This window comes from Tursiops truncatus, chromosome 1 (assembly GCF_011762595.2).
Source record: "Tursiops truncatus isolate mTurTru1 chromosome 1, mTurTru1.mat.Y, whole genome shotgun sequence".
In the NCBI taxonomy this organism is placed as follows: Eukaryota; Metazoa; Chordata; class Mammalia; order Artiodactyla; family Delphinidae; genus Tursiops; species Tursiops truncatus.
The window spans coordinates 55591971-55612981 of NC_047034.1; the positions used below are offsets into that span (position 1 = coordinate 55591971).

At 37.8% G+C, this 21011-nt stretch overlaps 2 protein-coding genes across 7 annotated transcripts in view; one reads left to right on the forward strand and one right to left on the reverse strand.

Moving 5' to 3' along the window:
* Positions 1-21011, forward strand: part of SERPINC1 (serpin family C member 1) — a 43538-nt gene that overhangs the window by 9886 nt on the left and 12641 nt on the right. For all 6 annotated transcript variants that reach the window (XM_073804263.1, XM_073804255.1, XM_073804252.1 and 3 more), the window contains one exon: positions 1-21011. This exon is cut by the window's right edge and continues 7723 nt beyond it. In XM_073804263.1, coding sequence (XP_073660364.1) covers positions 1-177 — 177 coding nt within the window. In that variant the 3' untranslated portion in view covers positions 178-21011.
* ZBTB37 (zinc finger and BTB domain containing 37) overlaps positions 534-21011 on the reverse strand; it is a 26912-nt gene continuing 6434 nt past the window's right edge. The window contains exon 3 of the mRNA XM_019952087.3: positions 534-17708. Within this exon, the coding sequence (XP_019807646.1) occupies positions 17220-17708 (489 nt within the window). The 3' untranslated portion in view covers positions 534-17219. The remainder of the gene's footprint in view (positions 17709-21011) is intronic.

The following is a 21011-nucleotide window of genomic DNA, read 5'->3' on the forward strand; positions in this document are numbered from 1 at the left end:
GTAAACGAGGAAGGCAGTGAAGCAGCAGCAAGTACCGTCATTGGCATTGCTGGCCGTTCGCTGAACCCCAGCAGAGTGACCTTCAAGGCCAACAGGCCCTTCCTGGTTCTTATCAGGGAAGTTGCTCTGAACACTATTATCTTCATGGGCAGAGTAGCCAACCCTTGTGTTAACTAAAATGTTATCCTTTATAGTTCTTCCTATTTTGGTTTGTGAATAGAAGTAAAAATAAATACAACTACTCCCATATCTCACAATTACGAATGGACTTTGCCACCTGAAACGAAGACAAGGAAAGGAGAAATGGATAGAGATGCTGTTGGGCATTTGGTAAAATGAGGCTTTCAATTGTTCTCTACCAGCGAACACATCTGGGTCAAGAAAGTGAAGAAGGGAGATATGTCACTGCTTCATCTTGAAAGATGGTAGGCATCCTGAGAGGGCAGGGGGAGCTTGAAATCTAGGTAATCCCCTCATACTAAAAAAATCCAAAAATTTAAAACAAATTAATCTCTATACAGAAAAGACAGAGATTCAAATCTGAATATTAAATCATTTAATTCTCAAACCACTCAACATGCATAATGTTCTTTTACACAGTGTTAAAATAAAGAGGAAAATGTATTTTTATACAAACAGAATTTCAAGTATACATTAATAGACTTTTCAAATTACTAACCAAGTTGCTAAGATTTCATTCACATTGTTCTTAAAGCTGTTCAACGAGAAAGCTTTTGCTAAACTGCTTTAAATATGTTTATATAAACCCATATATTTTCACTTTCTCTGAATCTCCCTCCCCCAACCCCAGTCTCTGCCCGCCCTCCTGCCCTCCCCCCTCCCCCGACACAACAGGGCTCCTGGGGCTCTAGGAGGCATGCAACCCCACCAAGAACTATTGGCTTGTCATCAGGGGAAGGACAGAATCTACAGGAGGAGAGACTGAGAACGCCTGTCAAATTAAGGGAGAGAACAAATCTGATACTTAGAAACGACACAAATCAGGATATTTGGTAGCCTGTGATTCACTTGCCTTTTATTAAAAAAAAAAGTCTCAGCCTCCCACGAAACCACCCACAAGTTTCTGATAATTTGGTAGCTGAGAAAATAATTTAACATTGGGTATTTTCCCCAGTGAAACTTCCAAAATCAAGGTAGGCATTTTGAACTTTTTCATTTGGTTGTTTCTTTTTCCCTTTGACTGGGGGTGGGGGGCAGCTTAAAAATGGTTGATTTCTGTGTTTACATTACGGAATTTAGTTAATTTTACGAGGTCACCAAGAGTTCTCCCTCCTCAACTCTCCTCCTGAAGTAATCTGGCTTCAGGGCAAGGAACAGCCACTCTCCTTAGGAATTAAAGTGCATTTTTTTCAGTAAAAGTGGGGTGGGGGGAGGTGTGGTTTACACTTAAGTGATAATGATTAAGAGAGGGTGGGGTGAGAGAAAATCCTATTCCTATATATAGGTATTTATAGTTAAGGTCATAATAAAAACAGATATTCTCTAAGGAAATAAGATGTACAAACCCAGTCCAGCACCCTCAGAGGTGCAAGAGTGCTAGCCTGGCTCACCGACTTTTCTGAGGCATCTTTATTAATGGAGTAATCGCTTCAGATGAAAGACACAAACCTCAAATGTTAGTTTTTTCAAAGGGAAAAAACAGACCGGTAGGTTCTTCTAGTTAAAAACTCTATCTCATTCCCTTTCAGGGATAACAACATTTTAGAAATTGATTGTCTGTTTTAATATGAATCCTTGATTAACAAGTTGTGAAAAAATGTTAGATAAGTTTGTTGCTTAGAAATATTATGGTAGCCTTTAGAAACTCAGGATGAGGAGGCATAGTTGGTCCTTGCTATCAATAAATATCAGCTGAGGGGAAGTTAAAATTTTCCTGTAATCTCTTTATTTGATAGCTACCACCAGAATCTTACTTTCTGTTTTCCTATAAATGCTTTACTATTTCTTGGGGGACAAACCCAAGAATTTTCCAAAGAGAAGTAAATGCTACATTATTAGCTGTATGAAGAAGTGATGAGAAGGGGGAAATTGTCCTGGATTCTGGCCTCTGAGTCCAGTGTGATCTGCTTTTCACAGTGACCAGTGGGAAGGCACAGTGCCAGGGACAGGTAGATGGGAGACAGCTGTCACCCACCATATAAGCACCATTGAGAACAGGTGGACAGATTTCTTTCCGACTATATCCATCTGAAGGAAACCATATTTCGGCTACATTGACTTTTCTACCTTAGAACCCTCTGTCTTGTCTTTTCTTCTCAGAGACAGAGCATAAGTGGGTCCCACCTGAAATTATGAGAAGCCAGGATATCTAAGGGAAATCTAAGTGGCTTTGCGGGATCTTATTAGTTCTCTGACCAGGGATTGAACCCAGGCCTTTGGCAGTGGAAGCGCCAAGGACCCACTAACCACTGGACCGCCAGGGAATTCCCTAAGTGCTCTTTCAACCTACTTCTCCCTTTACTCACTTATGCTGACGTGCCAAAAATTGAGAGTTCTGATTTTAAGATTTCTTAAAGGAGAAGCCATTGATTCCTGACTGATCTGGCAGATCTATTTAAGTTCTGCCATTAGATCACAAAATAATTCAACAGGCTAAAACAGTGAACATAGACCATAGAGGATGAAAAGTTAACGGACTGAGACATTTCTTTTGCCTATAGTTTGGGAATGTTTTTCTTTTGTTGTGAATAGGGGGATGGGACAGGGTGGTGAAACTACAGTCAGACCAGCTTTTGTTTAGCTCTTTCAGAAGGGATTTCTTAAAGGTTTAAGAGGAATCAGCAAGCCAGTCAGTAGGACAGAAGAACTTGGCAGAGCTTCACAGTCCTGATAAAGAATTCCTGATAGGGAATTTCTTTCATTACTGGTGTAAAATATAGTACAAGTTTCTCTCTGTATATTTTTACCATTACTTCCCCCTTCTCCTCCTCTACTCTCCTTCCCTAAATCTTAAAATCCAGTGCGGTGTGATCTGCATAAAGTTCAACAGTGTTTCACAGTACTCCACCATGTTCCTCAGTATGAAAACCCTAATGGGCTACTCTCCGGATGCAAACAAGTCTCAAAGGCTATTGCTTTTCTATTCCACACAATATAAGGAAGCCTTCACAAATCTTCTAAGGCATAGGAGGCGTTTTTCTCTGACATTGCAGCATATACATGCTAAGCAAACAGCCAGGCCTTAATGTTATTTTAATGAAATTTCATAGCCTGATGCTAATTCAGTCCTCTGCACTAGCAATTTTTCCTTCCACCCACTTTTTCTTCTCAAACACACCACCTATTTGAAATTGAAATTATCAATTATTTGTAGGCAATATATGAATGAAAATTTCTACAGTGCCAGCAGTCTCTCAGATGAGAGACTGCTATATTTGAACTTGCTCTTAAACACAAATTTCTTTCATGAATTAGAAATCACTTGGTAGCTAATTAGTTTGAATGGTGATTCTCACTTTTTTAAGGATAATCAAACAGTTCTCCCCTCCCCATTATCACGTGTGAGGTTGCCATGGGCAGGTATCTTTATACCTGGGTGGGAGAATGAAAGATATGAAAACTCGTTTGGGAATTACTGGGTTAAGTCTTTGATATCCTGGAACAAATATGCTGAAATGACTCACTTCACATTTCATGTAAAACTCAAATATTTACGCCTTAGCTAGTGCATTTAATTCACAAAGAAACACGGAAAAGTGAAAGTCGCTTTACATCGAAATCCCACTTAGAAGACAGGCTAAGAAACAATCAAATACATCACCATCACCCCAGAAAGGGCCCTCCTTTTTCTTCATTAACAATGCCACCTGCTTACTTTACAAATAAAAATCACCCTAGGTGGCTTGGGCTTGGCTCTCTTAATAAGTTCAAGCGCTCCATTTCAGCTAGCAGAGTTAAAAAATATCTCCACTTAAATCACATATGCAAGGGAAAGAGGATTCTAGGGAGCAGACTTTGAAAATCTGTTTTGCTGACTTGTGCATACTTTGGTATAGAGAGGAAACTGGGTGGATGGCAACATCTCTCTACTGAATTACTCCGAGGACAAATAAATGATCCATTTTACCACTTGAGCCTTGGCCCACTCTAAGTTTTAAACTCAGAGCCATGCCTGGGATACCAATAAAGGTATCTTATGACAAAAGAGAACCAGGTAGAGGTTATCCTGCCAAAGACCATTCAGGACTACCTAGAAAATGATTCTCAACCTTGGCTGCCCATTAAAATCATCTGAGGAGCTTTTAAAGCCCAGGTTGCACAGCAGGCCACTTAAACGTGAAGGTCTAGAGGAGGCCCCAGGCATCAGTACTTTTTTAAATGCCCCAGGTGATTCTAATGTGCAGCCAAGATGGAGAACTACTTGCCTAGGTCAACTGGCTCTGTAACAGAAAGCACTAAGGTCACTGTTCACCTAAGCCAGATAGAAGAAAGATAAGACTCTATGCTTCCTCCCAGATCAACAGATTTAACATGCCTCAAACAAATTACCTAGGCATTTCTCACTTTTTTGTTTGTTTTGTATTTCAATAAATCACTGTGGCTGTAAAACAGGCTGCACTGCTGACAGTATATTATTGACTTAGTAAGACTGCACCTTAAGTATGTGTTTGTAGCAAAACAGCTCGGGACAGGCCTAGGCCAAAACTCTGCGCACAAACAAAAGATAAGCCAGCAGGAGTTAATTCCTGAGTCTAGGATATTAGGAGCATGGCTTATAGGTTGACAATGATTCTATAGTTAGAAAAAAAATAGCTGTGGTGAATAGATTCACATGATTTTACTGCCTATCTCCCTATAGCATTCATACTGTATTTAGGCGAACGTTACTATATCAGTTGTCACCAATGAGTACTGCTTGTCTCATTTGGAATTTCACACTGTATTGTCACTTGCCCTACCCAGTCACCAGGAAAGTAAATACTTATCAGCTAGTACCTAAAACACAGATGCCAACCTCTAAAAATCTGAAAATGGATCACTCTCTCATTTTCACTCCTAATCAGAGAATCCCTGTGTGGAATTACAACCAGCCAGTGCATTAGAAATGAAAAGGTGGAAAGCATTCTGGGATATTTCTGAAAAGGCCAGTAGTCCTTCCTCAGCTGTAACAAATGTTCACACGGTAGGTATCCTGACTTGGCTCAGTGTACTTGTGCCCCAAACAGCAAATCAGTTGAGTGCTACAACTGCATTTAAAGATTAGGTGGCCTGCCTAGTGGCATTTTACTTCCAAAACTGAATTTCCTGACACCCACAACAGGCCATCCTGACTATTTTAACAGTATTGGCATTAAAACCAGAAAAATCTCTCTTCGGAGTGTCTAAAAGCAAAACAGGTCATCCAAATAACTGCATGCAAAACTGCAAGTTAAGATATTGGCAGAAGGCTCATTATCAGGAAAATATGGTTGATATTCCAGTCCCCCAAAATGGACTGCAAATGGCAATTTAAAAAAAAAAAACCCTCAGGATTCAAACAAAATTTTCACATCATTAAAAGGAGTTGAGTGCACCTTTAAAAACAACAGAAAGACTCCACTTCCACGGGCTACTCTTGCCAAATAGAAGCCAGTGGATAAAAGCACTAAACCCAAGTGTTCTGTTTGATTTGGGCAATGAAACCAAACATTGACATCTGAACATGACAAGAAGTGAGATACTGCAGTCTCTATATTTTGGGTCTGGCTTTCCTTTGCTTGCTACAGAAAGCTACACTCTATCTTCAGCCAAGTGCTCAGAGGTAGAGGAGCTGAAGTGAGTACAAGAGAATGGGGTGGATGGTGGCTGAGGAATCCAGCCTCCTGCCTAAGGGGCTACAGGGCAATCTTGGAATATTCTCAGTCTTTAATGGGAGGTAGAATTTTCTACACTGACTTATCTGCCTTCATCAGACACCTTTTTCTCACATACATACATAAAATCACATACACATAGCTGGCAACTCACAATGATATTGCAACTTGCAGCAACTGTACACCTAGCCCAACAGACACTTTCAATCTAAATTTTATATTATCCTCAGCTTTTCTCAGGTAGATGCAAGCCAAATTTGTTCTTTTGAGATCCCTCCTTTTGCCAGGCTTCTAAACATACATTTCACTTTAACGCCTACATCTTATGTCGCTGAAGAACAGCTGCACTAAGTGGGTGCAAAGTGTTATAACATCTTTATAAATAGAAAGTGCAAGAAACAATTTTCTTAGCCAAAATACAAACAAAGCAACTAAAAGCTCTCATAGCCTACTATGCCAAGAATTTGATTTTTATAATCAATGATACAGCTAACAAAATGCTTCTAAAGCTACCAAGGTCATAGTGGATGAGTAAATATATTTATAAACATACATTTATGAAAAAAAGGTATTAAGAAAATAGCCAAACTTCCCACAAAAGTTATTTGCATGAACTATCTTTAGTATACCACTCTGTGTTCAATGCACATGCATATACAATTGAATTATATTAGTGTTATTTTTATTGGCCCACTTTTCCAAAAAGAAAACAGGCTCATTTTTTAAAACTTCAAGTTACATGATTTAAAATCATTTTTGTAAAAATATCAAATACCATATAAATTCTAAATATCTTTGCTATCTGGCTGATAGCCATTCTAGAGGTGGATTCCAGCCACATGTAGTGACTCCTGATTTAGCATCTTGGCTTCCAGAGGAAACACATTTTAAGCTTTGTTCCCTGTGTTGTAATTCTGTTTTTGCAGTGGTTCTTTAAGAACCACTGTAGTTAGGATTCTATTTATAGGAAACTCAGTAGATCACCTTCAAAAATGTCAAAACATCTGCCACAAGATATGCTAAAAGCAGAAATCTAAACCTTAAGGAATTTCTCAGGATGTGGTTATTAAATGGTTTAGACTTGTGATGCTGAAAAGAAAGAATAAGTATTTTGTCAGTCTGCAGGTTCCCTTCTGACTTTGTTCTCTTTTTCAATTTGAGACCACAGTACAGTTGACCCTTGACCGACATGGGTTTGAACTGCATGGATCCATTTATAGCCAGGTTTTTTTCAATAGTAAATACTACAGTACTACACCATCAGTGGTTGGTTGAATCCCTGGATGCAGAGGAACCACAGAAACGGAGGCCAACTATAAGTTATAGGGGGATTTTCCACTTGCAGAGGTCGGCACCCTAACTCCCACATTGTTCAAGAAACAACTATACTTAGTTTTCGTGCAACCACCAGATGATTTCAAATTTAAGAGTCACAGAGAATCTAGAGGAGGGCCCAAAGAGCTGTAAGAAACCGAATGAGTGGCATCTTCATAGATTATCAAATATTTTTCAAGTGTCCAGTATTTTCACTATAAGCATCTTTGCTGCAAACATTTTCACAGCATAACTAATTGGTCATAAGACAGTTTTTGCCCCAAAAGATAAAATAACTGGATGAGTTTTTGGTTTGATAGTTTGGTTTCGACTGGCATTTCTCCCAGTTAGCAACATTACTGATGCCTTTATTGAGCTGACAGATAATGATGATTTGCCCCAGGAGTTGGTTTCTTATTTTGAAACACTACATTGGAGGATAAAGAGGCCAAAAGCCTCAAAGGTGCAGAGTTGAATCCACATTTCTCACAGAACTTTGGAAAGTCTATGAATGGACATATGACAAAATGCCAAGAACAAACAACAGTGCAGAGGCTTTCACGATGCAATACAAAGCTTGGCTACAAATATGCATCCTGGTATTTGGAAACTGATACCTCTCTTAATGAAGGAAGAAATTTAAGCAAAAAGAAAAAGAACAATGCTGAATGAGGAGATGAATCAACAAGCAAAAAAAAAAAAAAAAAAAAAGTATAAAATACTAAGAATGAAAGACCTGGAAGACAAGTGCTTAGGTACAACACACAAAATCAGTTATTTGTGCAGGATTGCCATGAATCTACACACATTTTAGAGGTATTCAAATATTTTGTATTTTGCAATAAAGTTTTTTTTTAATTTTGTTATTCATTTTTCATGCTGCATTATGTCCTTTTTAATGTCCCTCTTTTATTTTTTATCTTTTATGGCAAAATTGCCTTACAGCGAATTAGTTATAAGGTGAAAATGCTTGCAGCAAAGTTGACTATGGCAAAGATGGTTCTAGCAAAAGTACCTAGAACCAATTTTTCATTCCCTGGGAGTATATTTTCAAAGCCTTCTCTGTCACAAAAAGCAGACTTTGAGGTACAGCAGAGTGGAAATATGGATAAAAAAGAAAATGTTAAGGCTATTTTATTTTTATTCATCAAAATTTGCCCCAATCATTATATGATAAAATCTAATTAATCCTGATGCCTAAATGAATCAAACATTCCAACCCTGGTTATTCAACTACAAATGCCGAAGTCTTTCTTTTCTCTTTCCAGAATTTTCTAGAGTCCTAAATTAAGTCTTCAGCCCTGAGTACCCCTTTTATATCCTGTATTTGTAATTCCTGAGGCCTGACCGGGAAACAGAGATCTCTTCACTATATGATAATTGGGGATGACCAGCAAGAAGCCCTCACAACTAATTCTCTAGGAAACCACTATACATGGAATGGATAGATAATACCAAACCTTTCTTCTCTTAGAAAGTGTATTCATTTGGGGATGATCATTTTTAGAGCAGAATCCATTCTCTGCCATTATTTCTTCTGAAGGAAATAAAAGTCCATTTATAAGCCAGCAGGAATTTAAATAAAGCATCCTAAATTTGACAAGTCTAACCAAAAATTGTACAAATTCAATGATTTGTTATTCTATATAACAGAAGCTGATAGCAACTGATAATTTTAAAAGATTCACAACTATAAAACTGGGCAACGGATTTTCCCATATGGAAGGTAATATAAATGGAATGAACCTATTCTCCTAGCACAAATTTGTGCCAGAGGTGGTATGGTGGCAGTAAAGATGTGTAGGATATGTAGGCAAAACTTGCAATCATCTCAAGAATATAATCCATCTAGCCACTCAATAGAAACTCCTGTTGAAACAGATATAGCAGCCATGTAAACTTTCCATACCACAGGAGTTCTTGCCTATTTGTAAATTAAATACAGCTGACATCTCTAATAGATCTAGGTCTGTAACAGCAAGCTTTTTATTCCCTCTAGAGTATTTCTGGTTTAGCATAGACAGTTACTGTGGCTTCACAGGAAAAAAAAAACAAAAAACGGCAAATGCTCATAATTTGGAACTTGGAACAAAAGAAAAAATGGAAATTTTGCTATAACATAAATGAAACTCGGGGTGGGAAGCTAAAGAAATCTGTTCCAGGTATTTGTCTCATTCTCCTTCTAGCTCCTTTACTGACCCATGGTAGATATAAGAAATGGTTTCTATGGCATAAACAACTGACCTAAATGAACACACAAGAGTTAAGACAAATCAAAAAAACCTAATGCTACCTATAACAGATTAAAGTTGGCCCCAAATCCTTGACACATCTTCCATCAAGTGGTAAGGTATTTCCTCTCCCCTTGAATCTGGGCTGACCAGTGACTTCTTTGACCAATAGTGTATGGTGATGACTCTATGATAGCTCTGGGCCTGGCCTTGAAGAGGACTGGCATCCTCTGCCCAGCCTCTTGGAGGCCTGAGCTGCCATTTCATAACTCTGACTACTATGATGGAGAGATCAGATGGAGAGTCCCTGAGACTCCAGAGAGGGAGAGGAGGCCTGCTGGGCCTATTCTTCTAGCCCTCCCTACCAAGGTGTCAGGAATGTGAGATCATCTTGGACACTCCTGACCGGTCCAACCACCTGCTGAATACTACCAGGTGACCTGAGCTGTCACCACAGGGAGCAAGAAATTGCCTAGACAAGCCTTTCCTGAATTTCTGATTCACAACATCATGCGATATATAAAGTAGTTGCTATTTTAAGTCACTAAGGTTTAGGATAGTTCATTACACAGCAATAGATAACTGGAATGCTATCTATCTTTTAATTTTTGCCTTGGTAGTAACTCAATCACTCATTCACAATTAGAACTACCAAATGGGTGACTCCTCTAAATTGGTGGGCAATATCCCCAGAAAAAATTCATCATTCAACATCTGCTCAGAGGTCAACTGCTTTATCTCATGAAGAAATCTTCCAATCACTTATTCCTGAATTAAAAGTTCACTAAAAGCAGTGCTGTTACTGGCTATTGTATATTCTAGTTCACTCCAACTTTATAAGTAAACAGAGTTAACACGATGTACTGGAGATAGCCTGGGCTTTGGAATCAGATAGGTAAATATTGGCTCTGCAGTTTATCCATTGTGTAATCTTGGGCTCAACAGTTTCCTCATCTATAAAATGTAGTATAATTACACCTATTAAAGGCAACATACTCTACTAAGAATGTCAAGTGTAGTGAAAGACTGCCTAGGTCAACCTCTCTGTGTCTCCATTTCTTTCTCTCTAAAGTGAGGATAATAACAGTATCTACCCTAATGGGATTGTCATAAGGATTAGATGAGTTAACGGTGAGGCACATAGAACTGTGCCTAACTCATAGTAAACACTTAAAGTCCGCTATTCTTAGTTACTACCATTACTACCTCATAGGATTATCTTGAGAATTTACTGCAATTATGTCCCTAAAGCACTTAGTATGGTTAATTCTGTCCCCTTCTTTTTGATCTTTTATCTCTGTAGTGAAAAGTGCAGGCTTTTAAAAGTATACACCAGCCTCTAACCAAGTGGGTTTAGGACTCTCAAGTATAGGAAGCCACATCTAAACTATGTCTAAAATCAATTTTGTTATACAAATTCCAAGCAGATTATCTGGTACCAAAAATTACTTAATGGAACAAAAATTTACTTAATGGAACAGATTCTCCTGTATGCTACCTACCATTTAAGATAAGTGATTTCATAGAACAGGGAACATTTTCCTATGAGATACATAGTTTGACTTCCCGCATTATGGATTGAGATTCTAAAATTCACAGTATATTAAATTGTGTTGTTGGTCATATGAGATACTGAACAAATCTCTCTCTTAACTGGGTGGTGAATTCTAGCTTCCTTAACAGGACTTACTGAGTAGACATGAAAAAAGCAAGCATTAGAAAAGTGTTTTCTTGTTTTTTTTTCCCTAAACTGCTCTGCCTTTGTAACTAAGCTTTGTTTTTAAAACTTCCACTGTTTGAGCTAATGGACCTTTCTTAATTATGTTACTATGGGAGGTATTTATTATACAGATAATGGAGAAGATGTAAGATATTTATTTATCTTATATATGCACACTCTGTGAATATACTGTATATTTCAGGTAATATTTGCCTTCTAAGTTATTGCTGTTCCTTACAATTGAGGGAAAAGATAGTCTGCCTACACAACAAAACTGGCTAGTCTGTACAGATATCTTGCAGGTTTTGATATCACTGTTCCTATCAACAATTACATCCTTTGGAATGTAATTAAGTCGGGTTTGAAAGTACTCAAAATATCCAACTTTGGCTTGTCCTGAGCAAGAAAACATACTTAATGCAAAGTAAAAAGACTGGCCCTGGGAAAAGCACCACTTAAGAATAAGAGTGAAAACAGACACTAAAAAGCAAAGGAGGCAAAGCAACATAAGACTGATAATTATCAAAGAAGTCATAATGCTTGGCAAACTCCATTGTTTTCAACAGATTCGTATTTAAATGACATCTATTACCAAGACCTCAAATGGTGGTGGATGCAGATGATTCACTGGGCTACCTAAATACGATTTCTTTCACAAGTCCTCTACCCCAGATTCATCAGAATCCCAAATTAACCAGAAAAGCAGCACTCCAAAATCTCAAGAACTCACTATTACTATAAGTGCTCTAAGACAAGGCAGATGTCACCTAAGCAAATATTCTGGAACCTTCTAGATGAAGATTATTATTACTTGGAGGGTGTAACATATAAAACCTACTAATATCCAACTTAGAAAAAAGGCAACTTTAAGAATAAAATGCCTACTGAAGAGGTGCCATATATGCGGCTAGGTCACTCATCCAAACTTCGTATGTCTTGGTAGAGCTCACAACAAAATAAGAATCAAATCCACTGTATTGTATCAGCATGGCCTAGAACACTTTGCCCAGATAAATTTACCTCAGAAGTCCATGTATTGTTTCCAAATGGGGAGCAATTATATTCTCCTCTTGCAAGGAATTCTGTTTATTATCATCCTAACATTTTCCATTTTTTCCACATCTGGCATAAATAAGCTATTTGAACAGTAAGAATGAACATTCACAAATCAAATACATAATGGCCCATTACAGATTTAGAAGCATTACAAACTATAACAGAAATTGGAAGGTAGGTCTAAAAAGAACTTTAAATCTTCAGATGTTTCATTATGTTTTAAAACACTGACTTAAAAAAAAAAAAAGGAAGATTTTGGCTTTTTACTATTCCACATGGAACAGAGTGAGTTTACTTGAGGAAATGAAGATTTATAGTAAAGGAAATGGGTAGAGGTTTCTAATCTAGAGAAACAGTACTTTGGATAAGAATCAAACCACTTATTCATAACAGAAATTAAATTTTAATACTAGTGGGAATAACTTCATTCTTGCCATCATCATCATTATGTTAACTTAGAGAAATGGCAAAACACTTATAAAAACATTACTTTTCTTACAGCACTTTAGGTAAACATGGTATTCATTTAACCCTACATTATTATGCATGGGAATTATTTTAAAAAATTACTTTCTTAAATCTGTAATTACCATCCTAAACTTTAATGCAGCTTTAAGGCAAGGACAAATCATAAGGCCTACTCTAAATGCTTTAAAGCAACGGGATTCAAGAAGGAGCACAAATGAGACAAGGATCTAGAAAAAGATGGCAACCTCTTTCAAGAAACTGATGCATATACGGCAATATGAATTTAAAACCTCAACCAAACTATTATTATAAAGGCAAAATGGCAAGAGTGACAAATTGAGAGGCAGTGGTGTAATTGTTTCAAATCTAATTCTGGACTTGGCAAACTTTTGTTTTCAAGCTTTGCAGGCCATGTGGTCTCTGTCAAAGTACTCAACTTTGCCACTATTGCAGAAAGTAGCCATTAACAATACCAAAACGAATTGGTGTGGATTTATTCCACTATCACTTTCTTTACAGTACAGGTGACCTCAGGATTTGGCCTGGGGGCTATGGTTTGCTGAACCTTGATCTAATTACTAAATCCTAGAGATATACTAAGGGGCATCCTCTCAAATTAAGGGATTTACCTGGTTTAATTGCTAGTTGTCCCTTCTCTAAATCTCAGCAACCAAAATACTGAATGAGTAAGTATACAGATAAGGAGAACATTTGAGGAAGAGAAAAAAACCCCACATCTGTTGCAGCTGAAAAAATAAAAACTTCTAAGATTCCAACTCCTTCCTGATTAAATGCCTTTCCACTATGACTTAGAAGACTTTTATCTTTGTTCAATTTAATTTCCTTTCCATTACCCATTGCTTTCATTTCTTTAAATTAGATCTTCCAGTCAAATAAAATATCATTTTTACCAGTTAAAACAAAATTAGTGTTAAGTAACAGCTAAAACTTTTCAAAAGTTATTTCTTGACTAAAGACTATTCAGCTATTAAGGATGATGTTCACTATTTCACTCTTCCATAAAACCACTTCCAACCAAGGCCTGATTTCAACTATGAAGTTAGTAGGAAAATGGTTTATTTCTATTGTCATGCCATCTTTGGAAAACCCTGTTTCAATGATGTAGAGGGAACTGGAAACATTGAAAAAAAAAACCCAAAAAGTAACAACAAGAAAACTTCCCTTAACTACTATCTCCCTTCTTTTCCAATTTTTATCCTTCAGGAACGAATTTATTTTTACACATTCAAGATTAGATTTGACCCTCTAGTATAACGGATAGCTTGGGGGTAGTTTGCAACTCACATAAAGTAAAATTCAACTCAGTTCAGAGGTAAATATGGTTCTGAGTAAAGAGAGAACAAGTCATTAGAAAGAGCCTTCTGCCTAAGTACAGTATTACTGTTCATGCCAATGCCATATTTTAAACTGGTATCAGAGTTCTGAGAGAGAATAAAAGGTACCTCTTAGAATGAAAGCAGATTAATATATTGTCATCTCTCTTCTTTTGCTGAGAATATTGGGTAGCTCCTTTGCTATTAAGTGCTACTCAATAAATGAAAACAGTCCCAGTGTTTGCTATTTCATGGCATTAAAGTACTTAATGATGATTTAGCTCTCACTGCTAATGCTGTTCCCTTCACAAGGTGACACGTGCAAGTTAAAATTTGGTAATGAGTTTTCAGCATTAGCTAAAGTCCATTTAGTACATCCTTAAGAGAGGTATCCTCTGTGCACACACCTATATAGCTATTCATTAAGGTAGATAGAACACTACTAACTCCTATGACCCTACAGTGATGTTAGCTAAGAACTAGGACAATGTCACAGTGAACCTGGATACGAATCTTGGATAGTTATTTAGAGTAATATCTCTTCTAACTAAAATGGGGAAACTGCTTTCAGAAACGTATATTTGTTTAAAAGTTAGGCTGGCTTGAATTTTCATGAATTTCATGGCTCTGCCCTAGGCCAGTTAAGAGGAGAGAACCAGCAAACACGATTGTGCTGATGTGGTCCTAGATGACCGAGAAGCACTCTATTCACAGTACAGATACAGCAAAAACCTATTAGCAGTGAATAAAAAGGGAGGGGGAACCCATCAAACACTCATAGCATTTCCACATCTATCAGACAGTCCCTACTTCATTTAAAATGTTTGTTGCTAACCCTGGATGGAGTACTGACAAATGCTGCAAAGTTTCTCTTTACAGAAATTACTGCACCTCACTTTTACAATTTGGTAATAGTTTAAATAGCTCTATTTTCTCAAATAACATCTAAGAAACTAACAAAGCAATATAGAACTTTCCAGCATAATACTTCTGAAAAGTAGGATGGACTTAACAATTTTTGGTAGGCTTAAAAGCTCCATCTAAAGCAGCATATTCTGTACCTCTCACCTCCCTATTTAGTAATGGCAAAATCTGTCCACTGAAAGCATTGATTACCAGCTGAAATGTTTCCTTAAAGATTTCAGTCTAATTTCAACTCTACTTTTTCTATGCCACAGAGCATAGTTGGTCCCTAAGACGGCCCTAGGCGACAGTTTTCACCCTATCATGCTGTTGCCCATCTAAAGAGGAGAATGCCATAGTCTATGTCTTCTGAAGACAAAATACGGCTTCAACATAATGTTTAAGGGTAGGCTCTAATCAAATGGTAGCATTATTGCATTCCTATTAAAAGATGCATTGTTTTTCCAGAAGAAAAAATAACCGTTCATTAGTGATATGGTGCAGCTGTATATGTATGTACAGGTCTCAGATTGCTTAAGAATTACCCTTTGCATTCTAACTTCCTATCATCAAAGCAACGCCATTCTTTCCTACCCACTTTTTCACATACCCAAGCAGTCTCAGGAAGGGAGCACACTACTAATGTTCTCACAAATGGCTCACCACCAGTTCAGGCATGATCAGCCCCTCTCCCAAATCTCTTTTACAATCATCTATGCCCCTGCACCAAAACAATTTCTTAAACCACTACATATTTAAATACTCTGTAAAAAATTAATGATCAATTAAGAGAAGCTACAGATTTTTCTCTTTTCTATTTGCACTGTAACTTGTAAGCATCTACTTGCCTGCATCCCTTAATAATCCTCCTTCATTCTCTGCACGCAAGACAGGGCATCTAAAGCTCTACATGTTCGGTAAATTCTTTCTGACTCTCAGTGCTGGATTAAGAATCTCAGAAATACCCAGAATTACCAAAAAGGTCCCTTGAAGTTTTAAAAATCTTAGGAATGATTAAGTAACCAAACCTGATCAAAATCAATCCCTTGATCAATTTATTGCAACATGATTGTGCATGATGTTTTCTGGTAAATGCCCTGTAGTGTATTATTAAAAAGCAAAGCTCTTGGAGTCACCAGCAATTTGCTGATGGTTGGTTTACGAATTACTAAGTTTGCAGACGCAAGACATGGATTTAGTGAGGTTCTTCTATTGGACTGAAAATATAAACTATCACATATGTAGAAGGAAATGGAACTGTAGTTGCAGTAAGAAGCATAATATTGAATTTCTACAACCACAATATTGCGAAAAAAGTGTGTTTAAAATGTCATATAAAAGTTATCAAATATGGAGACCTGTGGATTTAAAAATACAATCCAGGCTCATTTCACTGTAAAGTGACATTTTTGATGCATAATATTGCTGTTATGTGAAGCTAGGAGCCGAAGAGGCTGGATGAAACTTTGGTAGTCAGCCTTACGCGTTAACTCATCTGGACTAGAGCCATTTCCTAACACCTTAAGATATATAAGCACTATGGCTTACAAATACCAATCAGGAAGTTGCAGTACGGCTGCCTCTGTGCTGTTTGATAATTGCAGAGCAAAAACACTTCCTTCCCTGCTCCCCCCTTCCTCAACACAACACCCAGGCCCCAAATGCAGAACTACATATTGCAAACACTTTGCTGCTCATTTCACTTCCAGGTGCCTAAAGTGCTTCAGGTGATGCTGCCCATTAGAATACTGCTCCAAGATGGCTGCATACATGAAACAATCAGGCAAAGTATCAGACGCCTTGTCAGGGCAAAGATTAATCTAACCTTTCAAAACAAAAAGAACCACTGGGATTCTTTTTTTTTTTTTTTTCCCCCTTCTTGAGATAAGAAACTGCATGTTCTGGCAGGGAAGGAAGAAGAGAAATTCCCCCTCATCATCACCATCATGATTACTTCCTTCTCTCTTGTGGCTGGCTGGTTCAGATGACCAAGGCTCCTGCTTCATTTTTCAGATCTGGGCAATTACAGCCACCAGGGTGATATGGACCAAAGTACAGTGTTCAAACATGACTGGTAGATAAATGATCACTTATCATTGTTTTGTTAAAAAAAAATTTTTTTTTTATAAAGTTAACAAACCAAGGCTGTTGATCCCTGAATTAGAAAGTTGATTTGCTTGATTATTTTCCAAAGTGTGAGGTGGGAAGAAAGAGGGGAAGAGCCTCTAGTGCTTTTGTGTATGTTGCTGATACAACATCTTGCTAACATCTTCTGATCTGGTGTTGTGGCATTTTGTGAATCTAAGTACCAGCCCATGGCCGTGATGCTGCTTACTTACGGCCCAAAGGGGAAGAGAGTCTGCCCCACCTCCTCGCTGTTTCAATCTGGCCCAGTAGTGGACACAGAGCCCTGGGCAGTTTCCCCAGAAGCAACTGTCTCTTCTTGTGAAGGTGACTCTTCCTCGGCTTGTCCCCGAGATGTGACAGTTGTTTCAGGGGAGATGCTATGAGGCCCCTCCAGGGGTATACAGCCAGGGTGGTTTTTGCGAAAGTGCTGATTCAAGATGGCCTGGAAGGGGAAACTTTTGCCACAAACATGACAGTGAAAGGGCTTGTTGCCTGTGTGCTTGCGGATGTGATACTCCAGCTGATCTTTCCGGGTATATTTCTTGCCACACATGCGGCAGACGAATGGTGTAATCCCCATGTGCAGGCGCATGTGGCGGTCCAGGCTCCCCTTCTGGTTGAAAGATTTGGCGCAGTAGATACAGGTGAGACGGGGGTTATACCGGAACCACCGCTCAGATACTTCCTGCTCTCGGAGATACTCCACATAGCCACTTACTCCCATCATTGCTGACTCTTCTACCTGTACCAGGTGAGGACAATAAGAAAGAATATGTATTATTACGTATATAGAGTAAAAGACATCAAATCTATTTTTACCTCTGTTACTTAGCTATATGCTTATTTTTTGTAGCGATCCAAATAGGAAATTAATTACTATGAAAAAGTAAAGATGTTAAGATAGAAATTAAAAAAAAAAATCGAGGCCACTCTATTCCATTACCATAAAAGAACAGGACAGCTGAGTTACTTTCTTGCTGAAAAACTGCATGCTTATTAAACCCCTGCTGAATGTTTAATTTGTGGTGGTACGAGAATCTAAGCCCACTAATACCATCCATTTGGACTCTAATTTGCAACTATAGTCTAGACAATCAGGTAGGTACTTAGGCAATGTTGGCAACTTAGGCAACTTTCTGTGATGATGGAAATACTTGATAATCCACACCACCTAATACAGTTGCCACCAGGCACATGTGGCTATTAAGCATGTGTAATTTGCTAGTGTGACTGAGGAACTGAATTTTTCATTTTAATTGCTTTCAGTTAACTAAAATTTAAATTTAAATAGCCACATGTGACATGGCTAATGGCTACTATATCGGATAGTACAGAATACATTATGGCAAGCACATTATAAATCATATTTATGGCATTATCATTAATACTAAAATTTAACCCAAAAGTAACTAGCTTTATAAAAATGTATATAATTTGTAGGTGACAGTATTCCTTTTTACCCCAAAATATTTTAGTACCACACCAACACATTTTCTTCATTCTAAAGACTAATAAAAGTTTAACTGACCTCAGAGAAAACTGGCAAAAGAGCTGGGAAAGGAAACTAGGCTGAGATATGAATTTACTAACTTGGTTATTCCCTCCTATAACCTCTTCACAATTTGATACTCAGTAAGTATTTACTGAGTGACTATTGTCCACCAAATACAATGACAGGTGCCACAGAGAAAGAAGTACAAGACTTGGTTTCTGGGACCTCCCTGCTGGTGCCGTGGATAAGACTCCGTGCTCCCAATGCAGGGGGCCCGGGTTCAATCCCTGGTCAGGGAACTAGATCCAACACACATGCTGCAACTAAGAGTTTGCATGCCACAACTAAGGAGCCAGACTGCTGCAACTAAGGAGCCGCCAAGCCACAGTTAAGGAGCTCTGGAGCCGAAACTAAGACCTGGCACAACCAAAATAAATAAATAAGTAAATAAGTTAAAAAAAAAAAAAAAAAGACTTGGTTTCTGATTTTGCCCTCTGAACAAAAAGATGAAACTTCTGAACAAAAAGCAGACAAAACAAAGTAGGAGAAATACATATTCCTAATGATGTTGCTAATTCACTTTTCAAACTGTTTATAGTAAAGGTAAGTGTCCTTAAAATACACTGCACAGAAGTATTATCATCTAATTTTACATACCTATTATTTGTAGTGGTTTGATTTAAACAGATTATTAAAAGTAAAGAGAGGGCTTCCCTGGTGGCACAGTGGTTAAGAATCCGCCTGCCAATGCAGGGGACACAGGTTCGAGCCTTGGTCCGGGAAGATCCCACATGCCACAGAGCAACTAAGCCTGTGCGCAACTACTGTGCTCTACTACTGTGCTCTAGAGCCCGCGAGCCACAACTACTGAGCCTGCGCTATAGAGCCCACACACCGCAACTATTGAAGCCTGCGCGCCTAGAGCCCGTGCTCACAACAAGAGAAGCCACCGCAATGAGAAGCCCGCGCACCGCAACGAAGAGTAGCCCCCACTTGACGCAATTAAAGAAAGCCCGCGTGCAGCAACGAAGACCCAATGCAGCCAAAAATAAAGAGAATAATCTGTGAGTTATATTCCTCCAATTTCTCTTAGTTTATAAAGTATCTCCCCACTAAGTTAAATTTCTTGCATTGAAATAAAATTACTCAAGACATAAAAAAAGCAATTATTATAAAAGTAGCATTAAAACTCTGCTATTGTTACTTAGATTACTAACCTTTTACATCATTGCAAAATAAATGCTTTCTTTTTCTGATTTAATTTCTTTTTTAATGAAGGGAAAATGATACAGTTTAAAACTTTTTATTACGTTTTAGACACAACAGTGTGTTGACTCCTCATCACCCAACAATTATCAACACATGATCAATTTTGTTTTTTCTTTACCCTCACCTACTTCTCTCCTTTTTCATATTATTTTTGAAGAAAATCCCAGACATAATTTCATACATATTCTAGTATGCATTTCTAAGAGACGAGGATTCTTTTTTCTTAATGTAATCGAAATACCACTATCGCACCTAAAAAAACCACAATAATTCCTTAATATCAATTAGCTAAGGCCTTAATTTTGTTTTACTTAATCTGAACATGAACAATCTAAATAGTCAAAATATTTAACATATGAAATAAACATGGTTTCCTCCTATCTGAAAGCTGGGAGGGAGAGGGAACAATATATTCCTTTGAATGAATAATTTAAAAATCTTGAATTTATAAATCCTTTGCATTCAAAATTCTATATTAAAATATCACCATTCATAAATTTCTGATTTATTTAGCCTGCTGACTTCTAAAGTTCTTGTGTGCATGGGTGTATATAGCACATATATGTTTTTTATGTATAATGTTTTGAGTAAAAAGCTTATATACACATACACACACACACAAAATACATATATAGGGGCTTCCCTGGTGGTCCAGTGGTTAAGATTCTGTGCTTCCACTGCAGGAGGCATGGGTTCAAGCCCTGGTAAGGGAACTAAGATCCTACGTGATGTGCGGCATGGCCAAAAAAAGAAAAAAACAAAAACAAAAATACACACACACACACACACACACACAAATATATATGAGCATTTTATTTATTTATTTATTTTTTGGCCGCACAGCATGTGGGATCTTAGTTCCCTGACCAGGGATGGAACCTGTGCCCCCTGCATTGGAAGCACAAAGCCTTAACCACTGGACCTCTAGGGAAGTCCCTATATAAGCATTTTAAATATATAGGAGAAAATTCCATACGTGTAGCAGAGATAAAGTACAATGCAAAGAGGAGAATATGTAAAAGTTGACTGGATTAAATGGAGAAAAATGAATCTAATTAGCAAATAATCTTATACCCTTTCTTGAATATCTAAAAATGTGTGTTGTCTCCTTTCACACGTTAGCTAACAATGCTCTTCAGTATTTCCAACAGAATAGAGGTGGTTCTCAGCAGGTTTGGGAAGCAGTATGAGGTCAAGCATTGAATGGTAAGGCTTTAGATGATTTCTGATTTATTTCATATAACATTTCTTTCTGCTCCAATTCCCTGGATAATCAAAACTGCA